The following is a 22973-nucleotide window of genomic DNA, read 5'->3' as shown; positions in this document are numbered from 1 at the left end:
AAAAACCAAAAAAAAAAAAAAAAAAAAAAAAAAAAATCCAGGTAACCATGGCTTTCACCCCATTAGTTTTTTTGAGGCAGACCAAGTGACGTGTTAAAAATGTAGACCTTGTTTGTTGCTTAATAGGCGCATACATGGATTTCTACATATACAGAAATATAAATTTCATATATATATCCCTTCCCCCAGATCACACATATATATATGACTGTGTTACTAAGGGCTGAGTGATGCAGGCAGTGACTGGCTTATTTCTGTGATAGTATTTGCTCCAGAAGCCTTTGGGTGCACCTGTGGAACTTCTCATTCCCATAGCACTTGGCAGTTCCCAGTATGTCTCTCCTTGGACTGTCCCATCTAAACACGAAGAAAAAAAAAAAACATGAAGTAAAGCTGGGACACAAATGGAACCACCGATATTCTGCATGCCTGGTGACCAGCTGTGTGCAGCCTGCCCCTGTGGCCTCAGATCTCTGTGGTATGCTGGAGACTGTTGGTCCACAGAAGATCCATCCCAGTGCTGAGCCCCATGAGGAAGGCAGCTTCACCGCTCCGTGGCCAGGAACAGAGCATTGTGGAGGAGCAGAGCTCAGCAAACCTATGCAGGCACTTGACAGAGCCTGACAAGACGAACCTGCTGGAACCAACCCTGAGATGAGCCATGGGCCTAGGGAAGGTGTAGCATCCTCGAGTCCTTCTGTGTCCGTCCAGTCCCTGTTCCCACCCACACATCCCCTCTGTCACCAGGGGCTCTCTTGGAGGCTGGAAAGGTTTAATCCTTTCTGGTTCTCTCCCAAGATAAGCTGGGTAATTGAATATGTGCCCGCGAGTATAATCTCCAAATTGGTGGATTTGAAACAAAGCCGATTAGAGGATTGCAGTTGTAAGGATAGGAACAGAAATCTTTCTTTAGAAGATGCTGTTGATGGTGAGGAGCTGAGAACCTTAGTGGGCTGCACACAGCCCGTGCGGACTCTGTGCGAAGAATAGGATTGGGGCTGGGGAGATAGCGTAGTGGGCAGAGTGCCAGCACAGGGACCTGAGTTATTCCCTAAAACCCACATATAAAAAAGACGTACATGGTGGTACGTGCCTGTAATCCCAGTGCTTGGGAGGCGAAGAGAGAAGCTCCCTGGGGCCCGCTGGCCAGCAAGCCCAGCCTATTTGTCAAGTTCTGGGCCAACGGCAGGTGTTTAAAATGAACTAGATGGTCAGTACCCGAGGAACAGCAGCCAAGGCTGTCTGACCTCCATATGCACATGTATGTGTATCTGAGCACATATGGCCGTGGCACAGGGTGGGAGAGCTGAGTGGACCACAGGTGGCCTCCATTGTCTCCGTTCCCAGCAGAGGCCTCTGCCGTCCACAGCGTGGAGTCAGGACATGCACGTCTCTCTTTAGAACGCCTCCTCTGTCCCCACCAGGGCTCCAGTTGGGATCAGAGGTGCCTAGAGAGGCCTCAGGAAGGCAGACTGGAGGAGGATCTCAAATTAGAAAACCACCATTGTCTAAGGACAAAGGGCTCACAGAGCCCGCTGGCCAGCATGGAGCTGGACACAGGAAGTTCAAAGAGGATGAATTTGTGGTTTGTGCCTCAGGAACCACAGGAAGGTGGCAAGAGTCAGCCCAGCAGGTGGAGAACTGTCTGCACCGTGGAGACATCATGCGTAAAATCATCTCCACACTGGGGAAGGCAGCGTGGACAAGTGGATCTCTGGGGAAGACGAACTCATGATCCCCACATCTTTCTAATTCTCTCCCAAGAAAGTCAGCAGGCTTAGCTTTCCGCAGATGAGCAAATCAAGGCTGGGAGAAGGGGTACCTTTGTGAGGGGTCAGGGTTGGTATAAAGTCAGTTTGACCTTAGAACTCTGGATGACATTGCTCTGACTTCTGGAAGTCTAGGGTGCTCAGCGTTTCGTCCTCATGGAGAGTCGATGTTTGGGACCGTTCTCCACAAGTGACCCAGATGCCACAGAGCGAGGCAGTGTGTGCCCATTGGCTACCGCTTCTCTTCCTGGCCCACTGACCCCTGCCCTAAGGCTCACTCCCTTCCTGGCAAGCACAGCATAGCATGGCTCAGGCCCTTGCCCCTTTGATTCTCAACCTGCCAGGTCACCTGGCGTCATTCAGGTCTGCACCTGGATGTGATGTCGGCTTGCAAGCCACTGACGCATTTTGAATCCCAGCCCTCGGGGAGCAGCCAGCAGCTCTGGCTCTCAGCCCACTCTGGCAGATGGCCCTGATCTGAGAGTTTATGTAATATCTGTCTGATGGCAGTGACTGCAAGAGACACTGGCATCTCATTTAAATAATTTAACCATCATAATAACCACGCTGCTGTGGGTACTGAAGCTTGCGGGAGGAGCTGGGCGGAGATGTTTGTGCTTTCTGCAGTGTGGAAACAGACAGTTGTAATCCAAGGCCCTCTTCAGATGTTTAGACACTGAGGCATCCTCACACACCTACTCTGTGTAAAAATTTACTGCTTTCTTCAAGATCCGAGCACGTGGAAGCATCATAAAGACAAGGAGAACCAAGATTTCCTAGCAACTCATGTGCTTGGTTTAAATGTAAATGAGTTTTTGAGGAATCGACTCTTGAACACCTCGAGTGCCCCTGCTGCCGCTTTCTGTAGGTATTTATCCATTGAAACAAACTTTTCATCATCGAGGAGCAGTTTAACTGAAGTCCAGCCCCCTGCCTCAGTATCATCATTTCCAAAAGCGGATGGTGTTCAGATCAGACAGACCGGAGCTATTCTCCTTAGTGGGTATGTTCTCTCAACATGTGGAAGAACGTGGAAGCTAAGCATCGACGGGCAGTTATCCCAGCTACTTGGGAGGCTGAGGCAGGAGGATTATAAATTCAAGGCTTGTCTGGGCCACAGAGCAAGTTCAACTTGAACCATGTATGAGAACTTGTCTCAAAATTTACAAAAGATGAAAGGGGCCTGTGCACGTAGGTCAGTGGTAGAGTGTTTGCCTGGCACACACGAGACCCTGAGTTCTGTGCTCAGCTGTGCAGAGTCGACACAGCGAGAAAAACACTAACAGCATGCAGATGTCAAAGCACACGTGGAGTTTCAGTATCAGCGAGACTAGAGAAGGTAAAAGCATTTGTTGTTACATTCATTTGTGTGCGTGCCTGTACATGCCATGGCAGGCCTATTAGAGTCAGGTCTCTCTAGGGGGGTCCTAGGGATTGAACTCAGGGTGTCAGACTTGGCAGCAAGCACCTATGCTCACTGAGTCTTCTTGGTGGCTGAGCACCAGAGAAGTTTTCCAGAAGAATCAAGAGGTTGTATGTTAACCGCTCTAGTTGGCATCGTGAACCTGGGAGAGCAAGGCCTAAAATGAGGCAGATTAAAGTCTCATGCAATAGTCAACTTTATTCAGGGTACCAGGCCAAACTCTGAGGGTTAAGACGTGTCCAGTCACATGGACAAACTGCACATGGCCTAAACATGCTTTTCCTTAGAGTCATGGGGATAACAACAGCGGAAGTGAGTGCGCTCCTGTCTGCTACACCTGGGAGGAGCACACAAACACATTCTAAGAACAATTCTGTGCTTTGAAGAAGCTGAGGTCGCCAGGTCTGTCTTGTTTGCTTGCATTTTTTTTTACAAGCACTCAGAATTTCTCTTGCACAACTAACTCCATTTTTGGACTGTGTTCCCACAGTTGTAAAAGACAATTAATTGTATTATGTCTCATCTCAGATGGCAGCTACAGCTCCCACGCGAGGCAAGCTGCTACAACCCAGGCCTGTACAGATGTCCCCTCGGCCTGTCGTCATACAGTTCTGGTTCCTTCTACTGTCCTCACGAGCCTGCACCAGGGTCCAGAGCTGGCATGGGGAAAAACCATCAAGCCTCCCCACCACACACACACACATGCATGCATATACGCATGCACAACACACACATGCATGCGTGTACACACAATGCACATATACACACACATGCACGTGCGCACACACTCTTTCATGGCAGGATTGTGCAAGATTGTCGTCATGTCGACTTTTGGGTCAGGCATTAAGATTGGCATAAGCCTTTGATGTGGGCTTACATTCTGAGTATTATGAAAATGAAGTACAAAGTAGGGGCTTGCTTGAAGGGCGCTCCAGTATCCAGGGAAGACTTTCCATGTGCCACGCAGATAATTTGGAATCAATTTGTTAATAAACGCATCTCCAAGTTGGCATGCGAATTGGGGCATTTAGAGAGGCTTGGAAATGAGCTCCTGCCGAAAGCGTGGCATTGGAAAGGAAGCTAAGAACTTTGCAGATGACTCGTGCACAAACTCCTTTGTTATGTTGGATTCAGGAACGTGCTCCTCTTTGCTGCACAAACATATGGCCAGAAACCCAAGTTGCTGAGTTGTTTTGAGATAAGAGCAACAGAGAGGGCTCCTTCTGGTTCATCCATATTTCATTAGGGCAGCAGTTAAAAGATTCATTAGAGACACCCATCTGTAGCCCGCAGCATTCTTGAGGGGGTTCAGATGGAGGCTGGATTTCCTGAGTAGCACTTTACATGCACAGAAAAAGACAACCATTTATGAGAATTAATAGCTCAGCAGAGAGAGGCTGCCTGGTAAACACTGGAGTGCGCCCGTGTTGAGGCAAAACACAGCGCTCACTGCGAAAGGAGTAAACGTTTATTCTGAGCTCGACATGCATGACCATGGCCAGGAAACATGGATCGAGTTGCCATGCAGGATACGTTCTGCTGTGGAAGAGGCTACATGATTTTTATAGTCACAAAACTCTCCAACAAAAAAATTATACATCAAGGTGTTGATCAGAAAAGCGGGTGGGGACTGCAGATAAGCCCGGGAGGTTTCTGCTGTAGGTCTCAAATGCTGTCTGATGATGCCTTAGCTTTTATGTGATGGAAGCTAATGATATTCTAGGTTAATGCATTAAAAAGGTTTTACCTGATAAGAGAGTGGCTAGTGAACAGTTATGAAGGGGACTAATGATAGTCCAGGATGATTTTGGCTATGGACCGGTAACATTCCAACTCTCCACAGTCACGAGGCTCTAGTCAGTCTTGCAGAATCTGCAAGATGGGCATGGCTTTTTTTTTTTTTTTTTTTTTCGAGACAGGGTTTCTCTGTGGCTTTGGAGCCTGTCCTGGAACTAGCTCTGTATACCAGGCTGGTCTCGAACTCACAGAGATCCGCCTGCCTCTGCCTCCCGAGTGCTGGGATTAAAGGCGTGCGCCACCATCGCCCGGCATGGGCATGGCTTTTTAAAGGAACCGCGAGCTGACACCCATGGTGTACTTATAACCCTTGACTGCCACTTGCTTCAGCCAGTGCTCCACTGTCTGAAAAGGGCAGGAAGCCAGACCCAGAAAAGTAGATCCAAGTTGGGAAGCTCTTGCTTAGGGGAGGGCGAGGACCAAGGGTCCGTGAGATCCCATCATGGGGCACTCTAATAACTATCCTGGAGAAGCAGAGATGTTCTGAAGAGACTCTCGTGCCTGCCTCCTCGGCTATCAGAGGATTGGGATAATGGTCCCCAAGGGACTGGGATTTCCCTGGAGGAGCCTCACGTCAGGGAAAACGGGCTTCCAGACGGACTACCATCTCTAGAACAGGCTTTTGCTCTGGCTGATGAGTCAATAAAATTGTACGGACAGAAAGTAGAGTGGTGTTCACTGGAGTCTGGGAGAGGGCAGGGGGTGCCAGGCTTTGGTGGGGCCAATGTTTCAGTCTGGGAGGATGGGAGTGATGGCTGGACACCACTGTGAATGTCCCCAATGCCATTGAACTCGGCACTCACACATGGTAAGAACGGTCAATTTTGTGTGTATATGTTAGCACAATAAAAAGTATTGAATATATCCTGGAGAACATAATTTGAAGCCTCAGAGAGGAATAGGAAAGGCAAAATTCCAAGCTCATATTTTTCAAAATATCCTGTTGGGAGTTAGTGAGTAACAATGAACTAGATTTTACTCTTAGACATTTTGGTGGACATTTCTAGGAACAAAGAGAGGAGAGTGTGACAGTCTCATTTCTGTCTCCATTCTAGAAATTTCCATTGGTTACTATATCAGTAAGGGTTCTCTAGAGAAACAGAACTGATAGAATGATTCTCTCTATATAAAACGGGCTGTATTAGAATGACCAGCCCAACACTGGCTGTCTCCCAATGCAAAGTCTAAGAATTCCATAGTTGTTCAGTCCACAAGGCTGGCTGTCTTACAGATGGCCTTCAGCATGTGTCGGAATCCAGAAGAAATAGGCTCTAATTGCGTGAAGGAATGAACTGGCAGTGTGAGGAGGGCAAGCAGGAGGTGATCGATTTAGAGGATTTAGAGGAGGTGATGGATTAGAGAAACCCTTCACGGCTCTGTCCACAGGTGTGGGTTTTGGTTGATTCCCGGGTACAGTCAAGTTGACAACCAAGAGCGGCCATCACAGTTCCCCTCACTGGTGCTCATATGAGGATGTGCATGTATGCTCGTTTGCAGGTATGGTGATGGCAGAAAAGCTGGCTATTTTATCTGTAGTGTTTCTGTGCTATAATATCATTTACCTTTATTATTTTTTAAATAATGTGGCTATGTGCGGTGTGTGTGGGGTTGTGCACCGATGAGTCCCAGAGTCTAGAAGAGGTCAGTGGATCCTTTGGGACTGGAGTGACAGACAATCGTGAGCTACTGTGTGGGTGCTGGGGATTGAACCCGAGTCCTCTGGAAGGACATCCAGTGCTCTAACCACTGAGCCATCTCTCCAGGCCTGCAGCGTGCCTTCTTCACTCTCAGTCATCTGTCTGGCGGCTTTGTGCTGTACTGGCAGTAAGGTGGGAAGAGCAAGCTTCTAGACTAGGCCTCAGTCTTCCTTGTCACTTTGAGGTTCTCACTGAACGACTCATCATGGCCTTAATGTGCGGCCCCTTTTCCCAAAAGTCCAGTGCGCTTCATCTGTGTCTGAGGGGACAGTCAGTGCACGTGTGTCCGTCCCCACTTTCCACCAAGCTCAGCATCTCCCTCCACTCTGGTCCCAGGGGTTTGTGTCGAGATAGTGTGGACACAGCACTCATGCCAGGACAATGAGAACCTTGGGCACAAGCGGAAGTTCCCTTTCTCAGGGCAACTGAGGAAGAAATATTAATCTAATTCTATCATTATTGGTTTTAGATTTTGTAGTCAGGTAAAGGCTTTTCTGTGTGGCCACAAACTCAGAATAGGTGGCGAAGAAGATAGTCAGCCATGCTTGCCACCGGGAGCAGAGCTCCTTCAGGCCAGGAATCGTGACCAACTCTGTTTCTTGCCCCCAGTGTTCTCTTTAGCTCTGTGGCCAGTTTAAAGCATCTGATGTTGCTTCAGTCACACAGGCGCAGCCTCCCACTGCTCTCGGATTCATCTGGACTGAGCAGCGGCCGCTGTTTGAGGCTCTCTGGGTGAAGCGTTAGTTCTTGGATTGTAAGTGGCCTCCTTGAGAACCTGCCTCCTCCCCCAATTGCCCAACTCCCTCTCCCAGCATTTTCCCAGCCAGGCTTTTCAGGGGCTTGTTGGACCAGAGAGGCCCTTTGACATCTAGACTGGTCTCAAGCACGTGTCTGTCCCTTCCCTTCAATCTTAGAGCCATGGGGCTGGGTGGGGGAGGTGAGGTTCTGTGCTTTGCTCCCCAGAATCCTCTGTATCTTCTGGAGCAGGAGGCTGCTCCAGGCCTCTCTCCTGGCTCAGCTATTCCTAGGTCAGCTGGGCAGAATGAAGTCATCCCTGTCTTTTCCACAGCAGGGCCATCACATCTGTTTCCTGGCCACCCTATGACGCCCTCACTTTGGGCCTTACCCTGGTGCTGCCTTGCTTTCCTTCCTGTCTGGCTGAGCCTCTTTCCAGAGCTGACTGTGCTCAGTGAGGAGGAAGTGTGACCTTCTCCAGCTGAGCCATATCGCAGCCCTTCCTCAGCTGCTGCCAGAACAAACCCATGAGGTCATATTTCAGGAAGGATATATGAGTGAGAACTGATTTGTGGTCCCAGAGGACCTCAAAGACTCTGAGGGAAAAAAAAGTGAAACAAACAAAAGCAGAAACAAAAAGATTAAAAAAAAATAAAAGGAAGAAAAATAAAATTGTGTGTGTGTGTGTGTGGGGAGGGAATGGGGGTAGGGTTTGCACACTTTGGTTGTGGAAGGCTAGAAATCTTCCTAGCAACCTCATTTGGACCCTGCAGAGGTTTTTTCTGCTTCTTCTAGCTCATTCCAGAAGTTCCTTCCAGGCCTGGATGTCAGTGCCTCTGTCCAATCCTCTACCGTCTAGCACCTGAGCATTAGAATAAACACCTGTGGTCACCTCCACAGGAGATGGGACATATGAGCCTGTAGTTAGCTGCAGGAGTGAGGTCTATCTTGTGTCCCATTGTGTTTGATGTGTGTGTGTGTGTGTGTGTGTGTGTGTGTGTGGCTGCTAATAGAGCTAGAATCCAGGGCCTCTTACGTGATAGGCAGATGTGTTATCATGAAGTCATGCCCCTAGCCAGGTAGACACTTTTCTTTGTCTGTCCTTAACCTGTGGGCAGTAGGCCTGTGGCTCTCCAAGACTGCATGGCCCTGGCTAGAGCAACTGGTGTTTGTGGCCTCAGGACCCCAGGAGGGCAACACAGAAAAGACCACACAAGACATTTGGGAAGTTATTCTCTATTTAGTGCTGACCTTTGAACAACATGAGAGTTACTTAGGTGATAGTATTTGGGTTACAAAATAATTGGAAGTCTTTCAATATAGTTTCACAGGGCTCATTGTTCAGAATGTGAAGCTGTCAGCATTTTCTGTTGGTCACTGCAACCAGAACTCAGTGTTCTCTGTAACTTGGATTTTGGCTCTTTAGAAAATCTCTTGCCAGTTTTACAGGGGATGGGAGGGACAGCTGTTCTCCTGGGGCTCCCTCTGTTCCCTCTTGTATTCCATAGCCCTGGTGGGGCTCCCATCCTGGGAGGGTGACTGCCCGAATGACCAGCCCTCATCTTTAATTTTTGAGGCAGAGTCTGTGATTGGAGCAATAGCTCATCATTTTGGCTGCACTGGCTGGTCAGTGAACTTCACGGATCTTCGTTTCTCTGCCTCCTCAGCACCAGGATTTCAAGGATGTGCTGTCATACTTGACAACTTTTACCTAGGTTCTGGGGGTTTGAACTTGGGTTCTCATGCTTGCACAGCATACTTTACCTGCCGAGCCATCTCCCCAGGCCTGCAACTAACATTTTTATCACGCTCACGTGTTTCCGACCCTGTTCTAAACTGTTTACACCAATACTGACAGAAACCTTCCACAAGGGGCCCTTCTGTACCCCCACCCTTTACTGAGGAGGAAACTGGGCACAGGGGACTTGAAGAGCGTGTGGAAGGTCACGCAGTCAGCAGGTGGTGTGGTCAGATTGGACCAGACAGTGGGGTCTGGTCTCAGATTTGCTGCTTTTCTGTTTCTTCAGGGGAGCCAGGGGAGGCCCCTGCCCCAGTGGTTTTCTGTGTGAAAGATTGGGCAGCCTTGTACCGCAGCCAGCCACCAAGGCCTCAGGAATGCATGGGGAAAGTGGGGGCATGGGTAGTTGGACGGTGAAAACCCCAGCATCGTCCCTTAGTGATGGGAAGGAACGATGGAGTGAGTCCTGTGATGATGTCTTGGAGTCGGATGGTTGGCTTTCCAAGCCCTCTCTAGAATGCACATGCTGATGTACCATGGGCTGTGCCCCCAGGACCTGCACTGCATACTGTTAGACATACAGCAGGGCCTGCTTCTCTGCCAACCAAGGGCGGGGATGCTGGACCGAGCTGGGCATCAGCAGAGGAGCACCAACTTCCTTTCTTTTAATTTGTTTTTAAGGCAGGGTGTCGTGCTGGTGAGGACGACCTTGATTTCCCGATCTTTCTGCCTTCATGTCCCAAGCACTGGTATTAGGGGTGTATCCCACTGTGCCTGGATTGGAACCATAAGAGTTTTCATGCTGTGTCTTTGACAGGTGTACTCACAGATGACATGTGTGTCTAGCATGTCCTCCACATGCAGTTCCTGCTGAGTCAATAACATGTAGTTTTCTCTTCTCTTCTCAGACAGTGGGCATGGCTCGCCGCCTGCAGCAGCCCCTCCGAGGCGGCGGCTGACTCGGAGACCAGGCTACATGAGAAGCACAGCCGGCCCTGGGATCGGGTTCCCCTCTCCAGCAGTGGGCATGTCATGCCAGATCTCATCAGGGCCGACAGGCCAGGAGCCCCACTACTCACAGCCCAAGGCTGGACAGTGTGGCCCCAGCCCCAGCGGGTGCTGTCAGGTGGTGGGCAGCCCTTTGCTCAAGAGCTCGCTTGTCCCCGCTGTGGCCTCTGTGGGTCACCTTCACCCAGCCCAGAACTCTATGAAAGAAACATCAGTGTACTTTGGGGTTCATTCCAGAAATGGCAACAAGCTACCTGAGAAGCTGACCAGGCCATGTAGGCCTGGGGGCAGTGGATGTTGTCAAGACATTTTATCTTCGGACAGCTCTAAGTCCCTGGCTCCCAGCCTTGGTGTAGCCTGGAACAAGGGATCAAAGGGCCTGGAGACTGTGAAACCTCTGGCAGCACCAGAGCTGAATGGCCCGGCTGATATCCCATCTCTTCCTGGCTCCCAAGACACCTTTTCTTCCTGCTTCAGCTTCATCCGACTCTCCCTCGGTGGTGCTGGGAAACGTGGAGAAGCAGAAGGTTGCCTACCATCCAGAGACACTGAATCCCTTCATCAGAGCCCCCAGGAGATGGCGGCTGAAGCGTCCAGCTCAGACAGATCCCGTGAGGACCCTCGACGTCTCTGGACCTTCAATCTTCAAGCTACTCCAGGCTCGGTGGACTTGGATCAGGTCACAGGGAGCGACAGCAAGCCAGAATGTGGCATAGTCTCTTCCTTGGACACTGGCTTCTCTTCCCAGGTTTCATCCTCAGCTGGTGGGTGGGGCGACCAGGTCAATGGCTGGGCAGGTACCCGAGGATGGGATGCTTTGCTCAGCGAATGGGAGCCCAGGCTACAGGACCATCTACTGATCAACCGCAGGCAGCTGGAGGTGTGTGTCCTTCAGGAGACTGGTACTCCGACTCAGGACTGGGTGGAGGCAGGGGGTGGGGCGGCTGTTCCTGGAAGCAGCAGTGGCTCCTGGGATGGCTGGCTGAAAGGATGTGGTGGCCCTTCTGTCTCCTCTGCCTCTGAGCATGGATGCTCTGCCCTCTGTTCTCTGTCTGTGTGGCTTAGGTGCTGGCATGGACTCGCTGATTGGGCCCATGCTTCTCCGCAACCTCTGACCTGCAGTGCGGTTTGTTTGGTTTAGCTCTGCTGTGAAATAGGAAAATGGGGGCTGGCAAGATGGCTTGGTGGGTAAAGGCACTTGTTGCCAAGCCTGGCAACCAGAGTTTGACCCCCAGGACCCGCAGGGTGGAAGGGGAAAGCAGACTCCTTCAGGGCGTCATCTCCCCTGACCATGCAGTGAGTAGAGGTGATAAAGGACGGCTCTGGGAGGGTAAAGGAGGCAGTCAGCTCAAGTTTGCAAAGCGTGGAATGGGCCCCATCCTCTCCTGCTTTGCTTCACTTGCCCGAAGGGCTGTGTGGATCCCTCCTACAAAGAAACTGTTTTATTTTGGTGTGAACATGTGCTTGTGTGTGTGTGCATATGTGTGCATGCACATGTGTGCCTACATGCATGCATACAATGTGTGAGTATGTGTGTGTGTGTGTGTGTGTGTGTGTGTGTGTGTAGGTTGGGGAGGACAACCTTGGGTGTCGTCTTAACTTCCCATCACTGTGTTGGAGTGCACCGTTTAGGCCAGCGAGTCTCGGGGATTCTCCTGTCTCCTCCTCCCCAGAGCTGGGGTCCCAAGCATGGGTCAGTATGCTTGCGTGAGTTCTGCATTGAGCTCAGGTCTTACACTTTCAAGACAAGAGCTTTACTGACCGCTCCATCCCTGCAGTGCCTGGCTTCAGTGTTAAGGAGCACGTACCAGCCACAGCCCCTTAGAAAGTTGTTCTGGGAGGGAAGGTGTGGCTGCTGGTGATTCTCGACGTCTGCATCCTTTCTTTCTTCTCCTCATTCTATGCTTCCTGTGCTGGGGATAGAACTAGGGCCTTCTGCATGCTAGGTGCCTACCACTGAGTTACAAGTCCAGCCCAAGGCAGTACCTTCAAGTAGGGCCGCAGTCCTTCCTGGGCTGGCCTGGAGACCGCTGTGGTCCATGCCTGGCTCCCCTCGGCTGCTCTTTGAGTTCCCATGTTTACCTTCATGGCTATGCTCTGAGGGTTAGAACAGAGGCCATTTGGCCTGCAGTCTGTGTCCCTTCTCTCCACATAGCTCTTCCTGCCGATAATGGCATAGCTTTGTGGCATTTGTAGCATTCTAAGTATTTCTGGAGAATCATGTTTAAATTATGATTTTTGTTCAAGTAACTTTTTTTTTTAAAAGAAACACACATTTGGCATTGGAAAACTTTATGTTTATGTGGTTTTTAAAAAATAGTTTGAATAGAAGTTTACTTTTAGAAGTTTTCCTTCTAAAAATGGTACTGCTTTTCAGGATTTTAATTTCCTTATTAGATTTTCTATTTATGTGCATGTGGGCGTCATGGTACTTTCATAGAGGTTAGAGAAGAACTTGTGGAAGTCGGGTCTCCATTTCCACTGTGTAGATCTTGGGGATCAACTTCCTCAGGCTGAAGCCAGGGCCTCCACCCTCAAGCCATCAGGACAGCCCAGTTTTGAATAGCTCTTATGCGCTCCTAGATTTTACAAGATGAATGTACTGGAATTTATTCGTAATTTATCTCTTCTGTGTAATTTCTTATGTGTAATTTATGTCTCATGCTTCCCCTTCAAACCAACACAGGTCACTTCCTTAAGTTTAAAGCTTCAGACACTTCAAGAAAAAGCGATCGAGGCTGCTGACTACGATAAGGGTGAGTTCGCATCTGTTTGTAGACATTTTGTCTTTCTCCCTGACACCTGTCTTCCTTCCTCCCCTTCTCGGATTCTGCCTCCTTTGCTCTGGGAGCTGTGTGGTTGACTCTTTAGGGAGTTTCTGCTCTGGGACAGCCGGCTAGCCTGCTGCCCTGTTGGTCTGGGGATTTCAACCACTTGATGGTAGGCTGGACTTTCCTATTGGCCAGGAACAGGTGAGGATCTGCTCTGTAGGAAGCAAACTAACTCGTCACCTGCCTGCCAGTGATGCACAGATCCATGAACTGTACCGACTGGGCACCCATGGGGGCAGCGGAGGTGGGGGTGGGGGAAAGGTGCTGGATGTTGGTGATGGCGTCGTTATGGGGCCTTCTGGCTTCATGCTCTCCAGGATAAGCTAGAGAAATGAATTGCATTTAGGAGATGGCAGACAGTGCCAATGAAACCTCTCATGGTCAAAAAATATCCAAGAGAAGAAGGACAAGTTATAACATGAGGCCAAGAGAGAGTGGGGCCAGTCAGAGAGAGGCCAATGAGGAGCCAAACAGGAGTTGAGCCAGAAAGAGGGGTGCGGACTGGGCACAGATGGATGAAGAAGGGGGAGGTTTTAGGGGTGGCTGATTTGAAAGGAGCCTTAACAACTCTGCTCTATGTGTGTGGGGGTGGTGGTGGTAAGGGAGAGGGCTTAGACTAACTTAAAGATCCTCCAGACAACCGTGGGGTTGACAGGTACTACAGATGGTGACTTGCTTTAGGGTCCAGGACTGGCTGAGAAGTGTAATACAGAGCTGAGGATTCTCTGGAAGTGTTAGCTCAATGCGTAGGCTGTGGCCACTTGGCCTGTTTCTGTTACTCCATCGACTATGCCTTGAGCCATTGGAATTGGGGCCATGTTGGAATCTGTGAGGGACAGTTCCTCCCAGGAACAGAGGTGCACAGTGTCCTGACTGTGTGTGCCTCTGAGCTGCTCTTCAGGGGGTGAGAGGACTTGAGGATGAAGGCGGGGTTTTTCAGGTTCTCCTCTGCCTCCATCCGCAGGCCGTCAGATTTCACACAGTGCTGGGTGAAGGATGAGGGTCAGAGGGAGCAGAAGCTATGAGGCAGAAGTATCTTCCGTGGTAGCCCCTGGGGTCCATGCTACACCATGGGTAGAAGAGAAGCCAGCTCTTCCTGGGTCTGGGCACATTGGTGGTTTGTGTCTGTGAAAGACAGCCCTGGTTCTGATGTCCCCACTACTGCAGCCCTGGTTCTGATATTCTCACTTCTGCAGCCCTGGTTTTGATGCTCCCACTGTTGCAACATTGCAGCCCTGGTTTTGATGCTTGTGAGATATTGCAGTATTGCAGGGGTTTGTTTTCACTGTCAAAGGCTGAGTCTTAGTCCCTCCTCCTTTAGGTCATAGTTCCCACAGTGCAACATTCCATGGACGGAAGCCATGCACACCCTCCACCCCCTCAAGGCCTTTCTGGACTTGGTTCTCCCACTGGTCTTTTTCTAGCCAAGGCCTCACTTCTCTCCCCTTTTTAAAATATTCCTGCCACCCTTTGGGAATGAAATTATGATGCTCTTGTCAGAGAAGTCAGAAAGCAAAGGTGCCTTCCTCCAGAGCTTCTGGAGTGGGCCTTGCACTGTGCATTTTCTCCAGCTTCTAGAAGACTCGGGAACTGAGAATGGAGGAGTTGTGGCTGTAGGGTTTCTTTCATGGAGGGGCAGGCCCCAGGGAAGAGGCTGGGGGTCTTGTGAGGGCAGCTCTTTGGGACCTTGGAGCATACAGAGAGGACAGTTGGTTGGTCCACAGTAAGGCACACCCCACTCTCATCCTGCCCGAGCCTCTGGCCTGCCCAGCTGCCTTGTGAAGTGTGCATCTGGTCACTGGATATTCAGTAAATGCTTCAGGAAGGATTGAGATGTCTTGGTACCCACTATCACCAGCTAGAGGAGGTGAGGAGGAAGCACTCAGGGCTGCTCATGGCCCAGCATCTGTTTATTCTGCTACCCTGGAGTTCATCACAGTAGTGGCGGTGCTGTCCATGGCAGCAGGAGCATATGGTACAGGGTCTTGCATCATGGCTGACCAGAAGGCAGAGAAAACAGACCAAATCCCAAAGGGAGCATATCTTTCAAAGACCCACTCCTACTAACCCCCTGCCATATGCCATGGACTACCACCACCACTACCACAGTGAACTGCAATCCCTCAAATAAACCCTTTCTTCCTTGAGTTTCTTCTGTTAGAACAGAGTAGCAAGAACAGTAACTAATGCAGGGATCTGTGGATTCTCATCGATGATGGGGAGGGGAGGGTCAGTGGGACCTCAGCTGACACCGAGGGTCCCTACTGTAATGAAATTTGTTGAAAGATCCAGGAATATACTTTATTTCTCACCTGGTATCTCCAGGGTTCGTAAAAACTGTTGTGATTGTCCACACGTCCTGTATGAACTTTGTTTCTTTTTGTGTATAGACAACAGCATACTTTGTCTTTATCTCAGGGAAGGCTCTGCAACAATTGTGTATCCCTGTGCACACACAGGAAAGCCACAGGATGGCAATATGTCCCCCAGAGTCTGTTTCTTTTTCTCTTTCTTTCTACTTTCGCTATGGGCTCCAGAGAAAGATTTGGTTGGCAGAGAATAGAAAGTTCCATGTTTTATCTAATCAAAATCACAGCGAGTTTACTCGGCGATGCCTCCTGGGAACCCCCTAAGGATTCTGATTCCATCTCTCCCTCTCCAGGAAAGCCAAGTTCATATTTCTTTCATCTTTGCCAACAGCTGGGAAGGCTTGGGGAAGAAAGAATAATACTTTCGATGTTTGTTTAGGGGCTTTTTCCAAAAGACACTCTGGCTTCATTGTATTAATGCTCACCCCGTGACTGTGGGGGCTGAAGAGCGAGAATGAGACCTGGGGAGAGACCATTGCTCATAGCCTGGGGTATAGAGGAGAGCTTTAGGACGCGGCCGAAGGGAGGGCAAGATTGCCCACAAGGATCCTCCATGTTGCTCTTCCTGATTTATCTCCACAACGTATTCTGTCAGCCCCTGACTTATGCCCGCTGTAACCATGTCTGTCACTTTCCTCCCCAAATGAGCAAGGAGAGGCTGTGAGAAGGGGGGGGGGAGCAAAAATCTCAGGATCTTACCTCCCCCCTAATATGTGTGTTTATTCATGTGTGTGTGTGTGTTCATGTGTGTGTGTGTGTACGTGCGAGTGTATGGAGGCCAGAGCTTTGCTGGGAACTGAACTTGGATCCTCCACAAGGGCACTAAAGCTCTTAACTGCTGAGCAGTTTCTCCATCCTCCACTACGCCTTGGGAAAAACCTGAATCAATGTTGTGGTTTTATAATACTGTTTCTATGTTTAGATATATTCAGATGTGCAAATTCTTGCATTGTGTTACAATTGGCTACATATATATATTTTTTTATCAAGTTGCACACAGTGGTTAGCATAGTGGCGTGCTGTTCAGGTGTGCACCCTGGAGCTGATTGATGCGGCAGGCTGCAGCAGGGAGCAGAGCGGAGTGCAAGGCCTCGCCATGGAACCAAGAGGGCTCTGCAGGCTTCAACATGGGGCTGAGGAACATGGCAGAATGCACCATGGAGTCTGCACCATAGAGCTGAGGGGTGTAGCAAACTGGACGGCAAAGCCAAGGGATGCTGTAGGCTGCATTTCATAGAGAGGTCGAGGGGTGTGGCAAAATGCACTGTGGAGATAGGGTGTGGCTGGCTGTGGCACTAGGCTTGTGCTAATGTATCCCATGGTGGCTGAACAGTGGGGCCACCCCAGGATGCATCCATACTAGACTGTATCTCCAAGTCCTCTGCTGGACTGTAAGAAGCAGCGTGACTTAGGTCTGTATCTACGTCTATCTCTATCTCTATCTCTATCTCTATCTCTATCTCTATCTCTATCTCTATCTCTATCTCTATCTCTATCTCTATCTCTATGAGTTCTACCTCTCTACCTCCAAGCCTGCTCTCACAGATTTGTTTTAAGTTTCTCTGGTTGCCAGTTTCCCAGAGACTTTTGTCCTACTCTTCCCCAGGAAGCAAAATCTCATGTCCTTGGAGGTTTGTGTGTGTGTAACATTTGGTCCCAGTGTAATATTTGGTAACATTCTTTTGGGGGTGGTTGTGAATTTTTACCTGGTAGAGCCTCACTGGAGGGAGGAGGTCACTGGGGACAGGTCTTGAGGGTTTTTGTCTGTCCTCATTTCTGTTCCTGGCGTCTTCCTGCCTGATGCAGTAAGGTGACCAGCAGCTCCGTGCTTCCCTGTTGCAGAGAAGAGCCACCCCCATTTCAATGTGTCCCTGCCGTGATGGATGGTCTCCTCTGAACTATGAGCCCAAACAAGCCTCTCCTAGCTGAGTTCTTTCTGTCACAGCAATGAACTAATACACAGAGTAGCCCTTGATTGATGTCTGATCACGACAGTGTGAAGAGGGTTTGGATGTGGGGCTCTGGAAAGGCTCCATTAGCTGGGTATTATGCGTATAATAAAGAGTGATTGGACCACAACCTGCAATTGAATTGACTGATTGACAGCTTCTGCTGGCAAAGTGTTCCAACTCTTCTACTTTTTGCACGAAGTGACAGAAACAATTAACGTATTCAAAACCTGAAACCCTTAAAAAAACACCTTCATGAGCTGCGAAACATTTGTTGATAATGCATTTATGTGTTTGTTTTCCTTTTCTGTATGTTTTCAGTCGCGGTATCGTGAAATGAGTCGTGAAATACTTGGCGTCCCCCTCTGTCTCTTTGGATGGGGATGGTCCGGCTAGCGCAGTAGAGTGTCCCGGGATGGGCGAGGAGACAGGGTGTCAGTGCAGCAGCTACGGTGTGCCCTGCTGTCTGCTCTTAGGCACCTGTTCGCTCTGGGATAAAACAGAAGCAATACACCTGTTCTCTGGCATGGGAGGAGTAAAACTGATGGTGCTGGGTATGGGCGCCCACAGCTCAAGGCTTGGAAGGAGCGGGCCCCTTTCTTCCTCCAGCCCATACGTGTTAGAAGCCACAGGAAACAGAGACGTCGAATAACCTCAGCTGGCGGTTAGCATTGGGAACAAGCAGAAGGCAGGACGAGATAATATGGCACTTTATTTTCTATGTGGCAATAAGACGCTCATTGTACATGATCTGATTTCTTTCAAGATGCAAATATAAGTTTGTAAACGCAGTAGAGTGAACTCTATCGCAAAGCATGCAGATTGTGGTGGAGTGTTTGAAGTGTGAATATTCTGAACATCTCAGTGAATGGGTTTTTCTGCTCTCCAGGGTGGATTTCAGGATCTTGTTTTTCTTGTTAATTTTCTGGTGCTCTGCTGGATGACACTGAGTGACACCGAGGAAATAAAATTGTAGCTCTTCCTGGGTTGAAGGAAGCCCTAACATCGATTATTGTCCTCGTTCGTTCTAATCTTTAATTGTCAACTTGACATAGCCTAGACTCATCTAACAGGAGAGCTTCAACTGAAGAATTGCCTGGATCAGACTAGCTTGTGGGTATGTCAATGGGGAATTGTCTCGATTAAATATCTTGTTAACGATACTGGAAGATCCAGCCCACTGTGGATGGCGTCATTCCCTAGGCAGCGGTCCTGGGCTGAGTACAAACAAGCCTGTGTGAGCCAGCTAGCAAACAGCATTCTTCCATGGTTTCTGCCTTGGGTTCTTGCTTGGGTGACTGTTTTGACATCCGTCCACATTGTGAGTATAAGTCAAATAAATCCTTTCCTCCCTAAATTGATTTTGATTAGAATGTTTATTACAGCAACAGACAGAAACTAGGAAACTATCCTATCTTTGTGATGGTATAGCCCGGCTGGTCTCGGATTCCTGACCCTTCTGTCTCAGTCCATCAAACAGCTGGGATTACAGGTGCAGTACCATATCCAGGCTTGATTATCTGCTTCCTGACTGTACATACAGAGCCATCAGCTCTCTCGGCTCCTGCTGCTGTGACTTCCCACAGGACAGACTGTAACCTAGCCCCGAGCCCCAAAGCCTTTCTTCCTAAGGATACCTTTGGCAGGGTATCTTTATTACAACTAGCAAACCATCCTCGGGAAAATGGACCCCTGGGGCTTTTTTTTTCAAGTTTCTGGGAGAAAACAACAACTTTTTTTTTTTTTTTTTTTTTTTTTTTTTTTGTAAATAATGATTTGGAAGTTCACTGATGTCTTCAGTTGCAGGGAAGTGGACCCTGAGAAGTACCAGTGGGCATCTCAGTGGCATATGTGGCAACATATATGAAAAATATGAAAAACCCTTTCCCTGATCTGCATGGGTGCCTGTGGCTGGCGGGAGGATTAGCAGCCCCGGCACAGCCCTAAGGGGGCCAAGCCCGCCTCCCCACTCACACCGTTCCTGAGAGCCCTTCTCCCAGAGAGCTGACCATCTCATTTTGCCAAGACAAAAGGCAGAATAGTGTGTCAAGGTGACAAGGCTCGTGTTTGGAGTCAAGACCAAATGGGGAGTAAGATGAGGAGCAGTAAAGAAGGAACATCTGTTGGGTACCATCACCGACTGTCTCCAACCCCCCAACTCCCCGCCGCCATGGAGACACTCAGTGGACTGTTCTGTGACCTCCTTGTTTGGTTCCCTGAGGGTTTTTGTATATTTTTTTTAATTGTATCCTGGTTCCTGACAGTTTCTAAATAAGTAGGAAAAGATTTTAAGTTGGTATACCACTTTCCTTTGTAATCCGGGGCCTGGCATGTCCAACCTCAGACCCCACGGCTGTTTGCACACCATCCCACTGTAGTGCCCTGTCCCAGCCCTGACCCAGCCCAGCTCCCTGTGCTTAGCTCTTACTGTAATAAAGAGGCCTGGGGCTTGCCTGGACCCTCCCTTTTGCTGGACTGTGAGATTAGGCAGCTTGTAGATTTGTGTGTCTTTCCCACGAATGTCTTTTTTTCTATCTGTGACCTCAGCATTATCTGGTTGTACTAATTCACGGGTCTCTCCATGGATCCCTGGCTTCTGGTCTCACCTCTCGATTCATCCTGCACATAACACCCCACCTTAAGGTTTTTTTCTCTTCCTGTCTTAGCCAGGGTTACTATTGCTGTGATGAAACATGGCTAAGACACCAAACTGGGGAGGAAAGGTTTGCAGGTTCCACTTCCTCATCATAGTCTATCTCTGAAGGAAGTCAGGACAGGAACTCAAGCACGGCAGGAAACAGGCAGGAACCTGGAGGCAGGAGCTGATGCAGAGGCATGGAGGGGTACTGTTTGTTTCTCCTGGCTTGCTCAGCCTGCATTCTTATAGAACCCAGGACCACCAGCCCAGGGACAGTGCCATACACAGTGGGCTGGGCCCTCCTCATCAATCACTAATTAAGAAAATCCCCAAAGAAGGATCTTATGGAGGCATTTTCTCTTAATTGAGGTTCCTTCCTTTCAGATGATGCTAGCTTGTGTCAAGTTGACATAAAAGTAGGCAGGACCCTTCCCACCTCCCCTGATCACACTGTGACTAGGACAGGTGTTAGCCAGGACAGTCCCCACCTGTCCTGATCACACAGCTACTAGGACAGGTGTTAGCCAGGACAGTCCCCACCTGTCCTGATCACACAGCTACTAGGGCAGGTGTTAGCCAGGATAGTTCCCACCTCCCTATCACATCGTTACTAGGACAGGTGTTAAAGTAGGCCAGGCAATCCTCACCCTATCCTAACAATATTTTCTCTATCCTGATTATTTTTCTGCCTGCTCCCCCAGTTGCTCTAGAGAACCCATACCACACACCTGTGAACACGTACCATCCCTTCTCTGTCCTAGGTCTGAGGAGATCCACCTGCCCTGGGGTTAGTGTTTTGAATGTTTGTCCCCTTACATATTATACTTGATACAGTTGTTGGCTCTCTCCTTGGATGAGCTTCTTGAGGAGAGGAGAGGCCCTATGTATATTTCTTTCTATTTTTAAAGACAAAATAACATAATAAATAAAAATTAAATATATTCAGGAGATAGGTTTTTTTTTTTATTATTTTAAATTATTAGCTTGTTACTTGCCTAATTTTAACTCTACCCTCCAGCATGGTGCTAGTCACAGTTTCCCATTGAGGAATAAGTGTTTGGGATACAGCTTATTACAAATAGTAATGACTGTCTTTATTGTTATGAGACAGGGTCTCATGCAGTGTAGGCTGGCCTCAACTCTCTATGTAGTAAATGATAACGTTGGGTTTCTGCTATTCCTACCTTTATCTCCTGAGTGCTGAGATTATAGCTGTGTATTACTGTGCCCAGTTTGTGTGGTGCTGGGGGACTCAAACCCAGAACTTCATGCATGCCAGGTAACCACTCTAGCAACTGAACCATACGCCCAGCTCCCGTTATTGTCATTTTATGGTTATTAGTAGTAGATAATTATATGAGCAGCATAATCATAGGATTTCAGAACCTTCAGATCAATCTAGTTTAAAAAAATCTGACAACAAAATCAGGTTCTGCCAACACAGCAGGTTGTATGAACTAGTATAGATGTTCCAAGCTCTTTAGGCTCTATATTCCCGTCTGTCAACAGGGCAGCACGCTAGTGAGCTAATTCATTTGGAGAATTAGCTCATGCTATAACTGGACTTGCATACGGTACCTATTGTGATGGTGTGGTGATTTGAGTAAGAATGGCCCCCAAAGGCTTATGGAGTTGAATGTTTGTTCATCAGGGAGTGGCCCTAATTGAGAAGGATTAGGAAGTGTGGCCTTGTTAGATGAAGTTTGTCACCAAGGGTGGGCTTTGGGGTTTCAAAGACTCAAGCCAGGCCCAGTGTTTCTCTCTTCCTGCTGCCTGTGAATCTGGATGTAGAACTCTCAGCTACTTCTCCAGTACCACATCTGCCTGCATGCTGCCACACCTCCCGCCATGACAACAATGGACTCAACTTCTGAACTGTAAGCCAGCCCCAATGAATTTATAAGAGTTGCATGGTAGTGGTGTCTCTTCAGAGCCGTAGAACACTGACTAAGGCAGATGGTTTATCCCATTGTCACCTTGATTGGATTTTTTTGGGGAATGTTTTTGGAAAGATTTGACTCCCGAGAGAAAACTACTCAGAACACAAGTGGCACCATTCTGTGGACTTGGGTCCTGGACTAAATAAAAAGAAATGGAGGGACACACTGGCATTCACCTCTCTGTTTCCTGGCTGTGAAGGCGCTCTGAGCAGCCCCCTCACACGCCTGCTGCCGAGCGGTCCCTCCAGGATACATTGTATCCCCTTGAGCCCCTACCCAGAATAAGCCCTTCCTTCCTCACATTGTTTTTATCACTGCAAAAATAACAAGTAACTGAGCGAGTGTTAGCCACAAGGACAGACCTAGAAGAACGCTTAGGTCTGAAGAGACTATGAAGAGTCATCAGCTCCTAGCTTTGTTTTTCCGCTCAGTCTTGCTGGTGCCCAGCTTCCCGCTTCTGATACACCGAGAATGCCCAGCTCTATGTTAGGGAGTACGAAAAGAAGTCAGGATGCCTGTATGAAGGGGGCGTTTCGCATGTCATAGTAGACAAATTATTTTCTGACGTGACAATGGATCGGGTGGAATGACCTTTCAAAGCCTGACGACAGTGACGGGGCGGAGGGGACAGTTTTCCACTTGACCTTTGTACAGTGTGCCAGCTTGTGCCGTAATTTGGGATCAGTTGTTGTTGACAGGCTTGGCAGAGCCTGGGCTTGACGAGAGCTTGTTGGAGGGAGATGGGCACCAGGCACTGCTGTCAGCCTCAGAGTGCAGGAAGAACTTCCATGTGCCCAAGGGTGGCTGGAAATGATGCCTTCCCCGACTCACTGGAGCACATTTAGCATAAATTAGTTCCTCAGGGAGTTTGTTTTGAAGTGAGATTTGCTCATAATGAGTTGTAATTGTCAGATGCTTGGTTCTTTTGCCTCGCCCCCGCTTGCAGTGGCTTGTCACCCTACCCGGCAGCTCTCTCCTTCTTTCTCAGGGACATGGTGGGATGTTTTCTTCTTTCTTTTACATCACTTGATTTTTGCTTCTCTGAAGTTTGCTTGCTTCCTGTAGTTTCCACCACAGGG

At 49.0% G+C, this 22973-nt stretch overlaps 1 protein-coding gene across 1 annotated transcript in view; it reads left to right on the top strand.

Annotated features, from left to right (window-relative positions):
* Positions 1-22973, top strand: part of Disc1 (DISC1 scaffold protein) — a 159810-nt gene that overhangs the window by 14464 nt on the left and 122373 nt on the right. Inside the window, exons 2-3 of the mRNA XM_050146906.1 lie at positions 10068-11047; positions 12854-12923. Coding sequence (XP_050002863.1) covers positions 10068-11047; positions 12854-12923 — 1050 coding nt within the window. The remainder of the gene's footprint in view (positions 1-10067; positions 11048-12853; positions 12924-22973) is intronic.

This window comes from Alexandromys fortis, unplaced genomic scaffold, assembly GCF_014885135.2.
Source record: "Alexandromys fortis isolate MF-2015 unplaced genomic scaffold, M_Fortis_MF-2015_v1.1 scaffold_12, whole genome shotgun sequence".
Classification (NCBI taxonomy): Eukaryota; Metazoa; Chordata; class Mammalia; order Rodentia; family Cricetidae; genus Alexandromys; species Alexandromys fortis.
The sequence above is the reverse complement of the archived record's forward strand: the minus strand, read 5'-3'. Positions and strand labels throughout refer to the sequence as shown.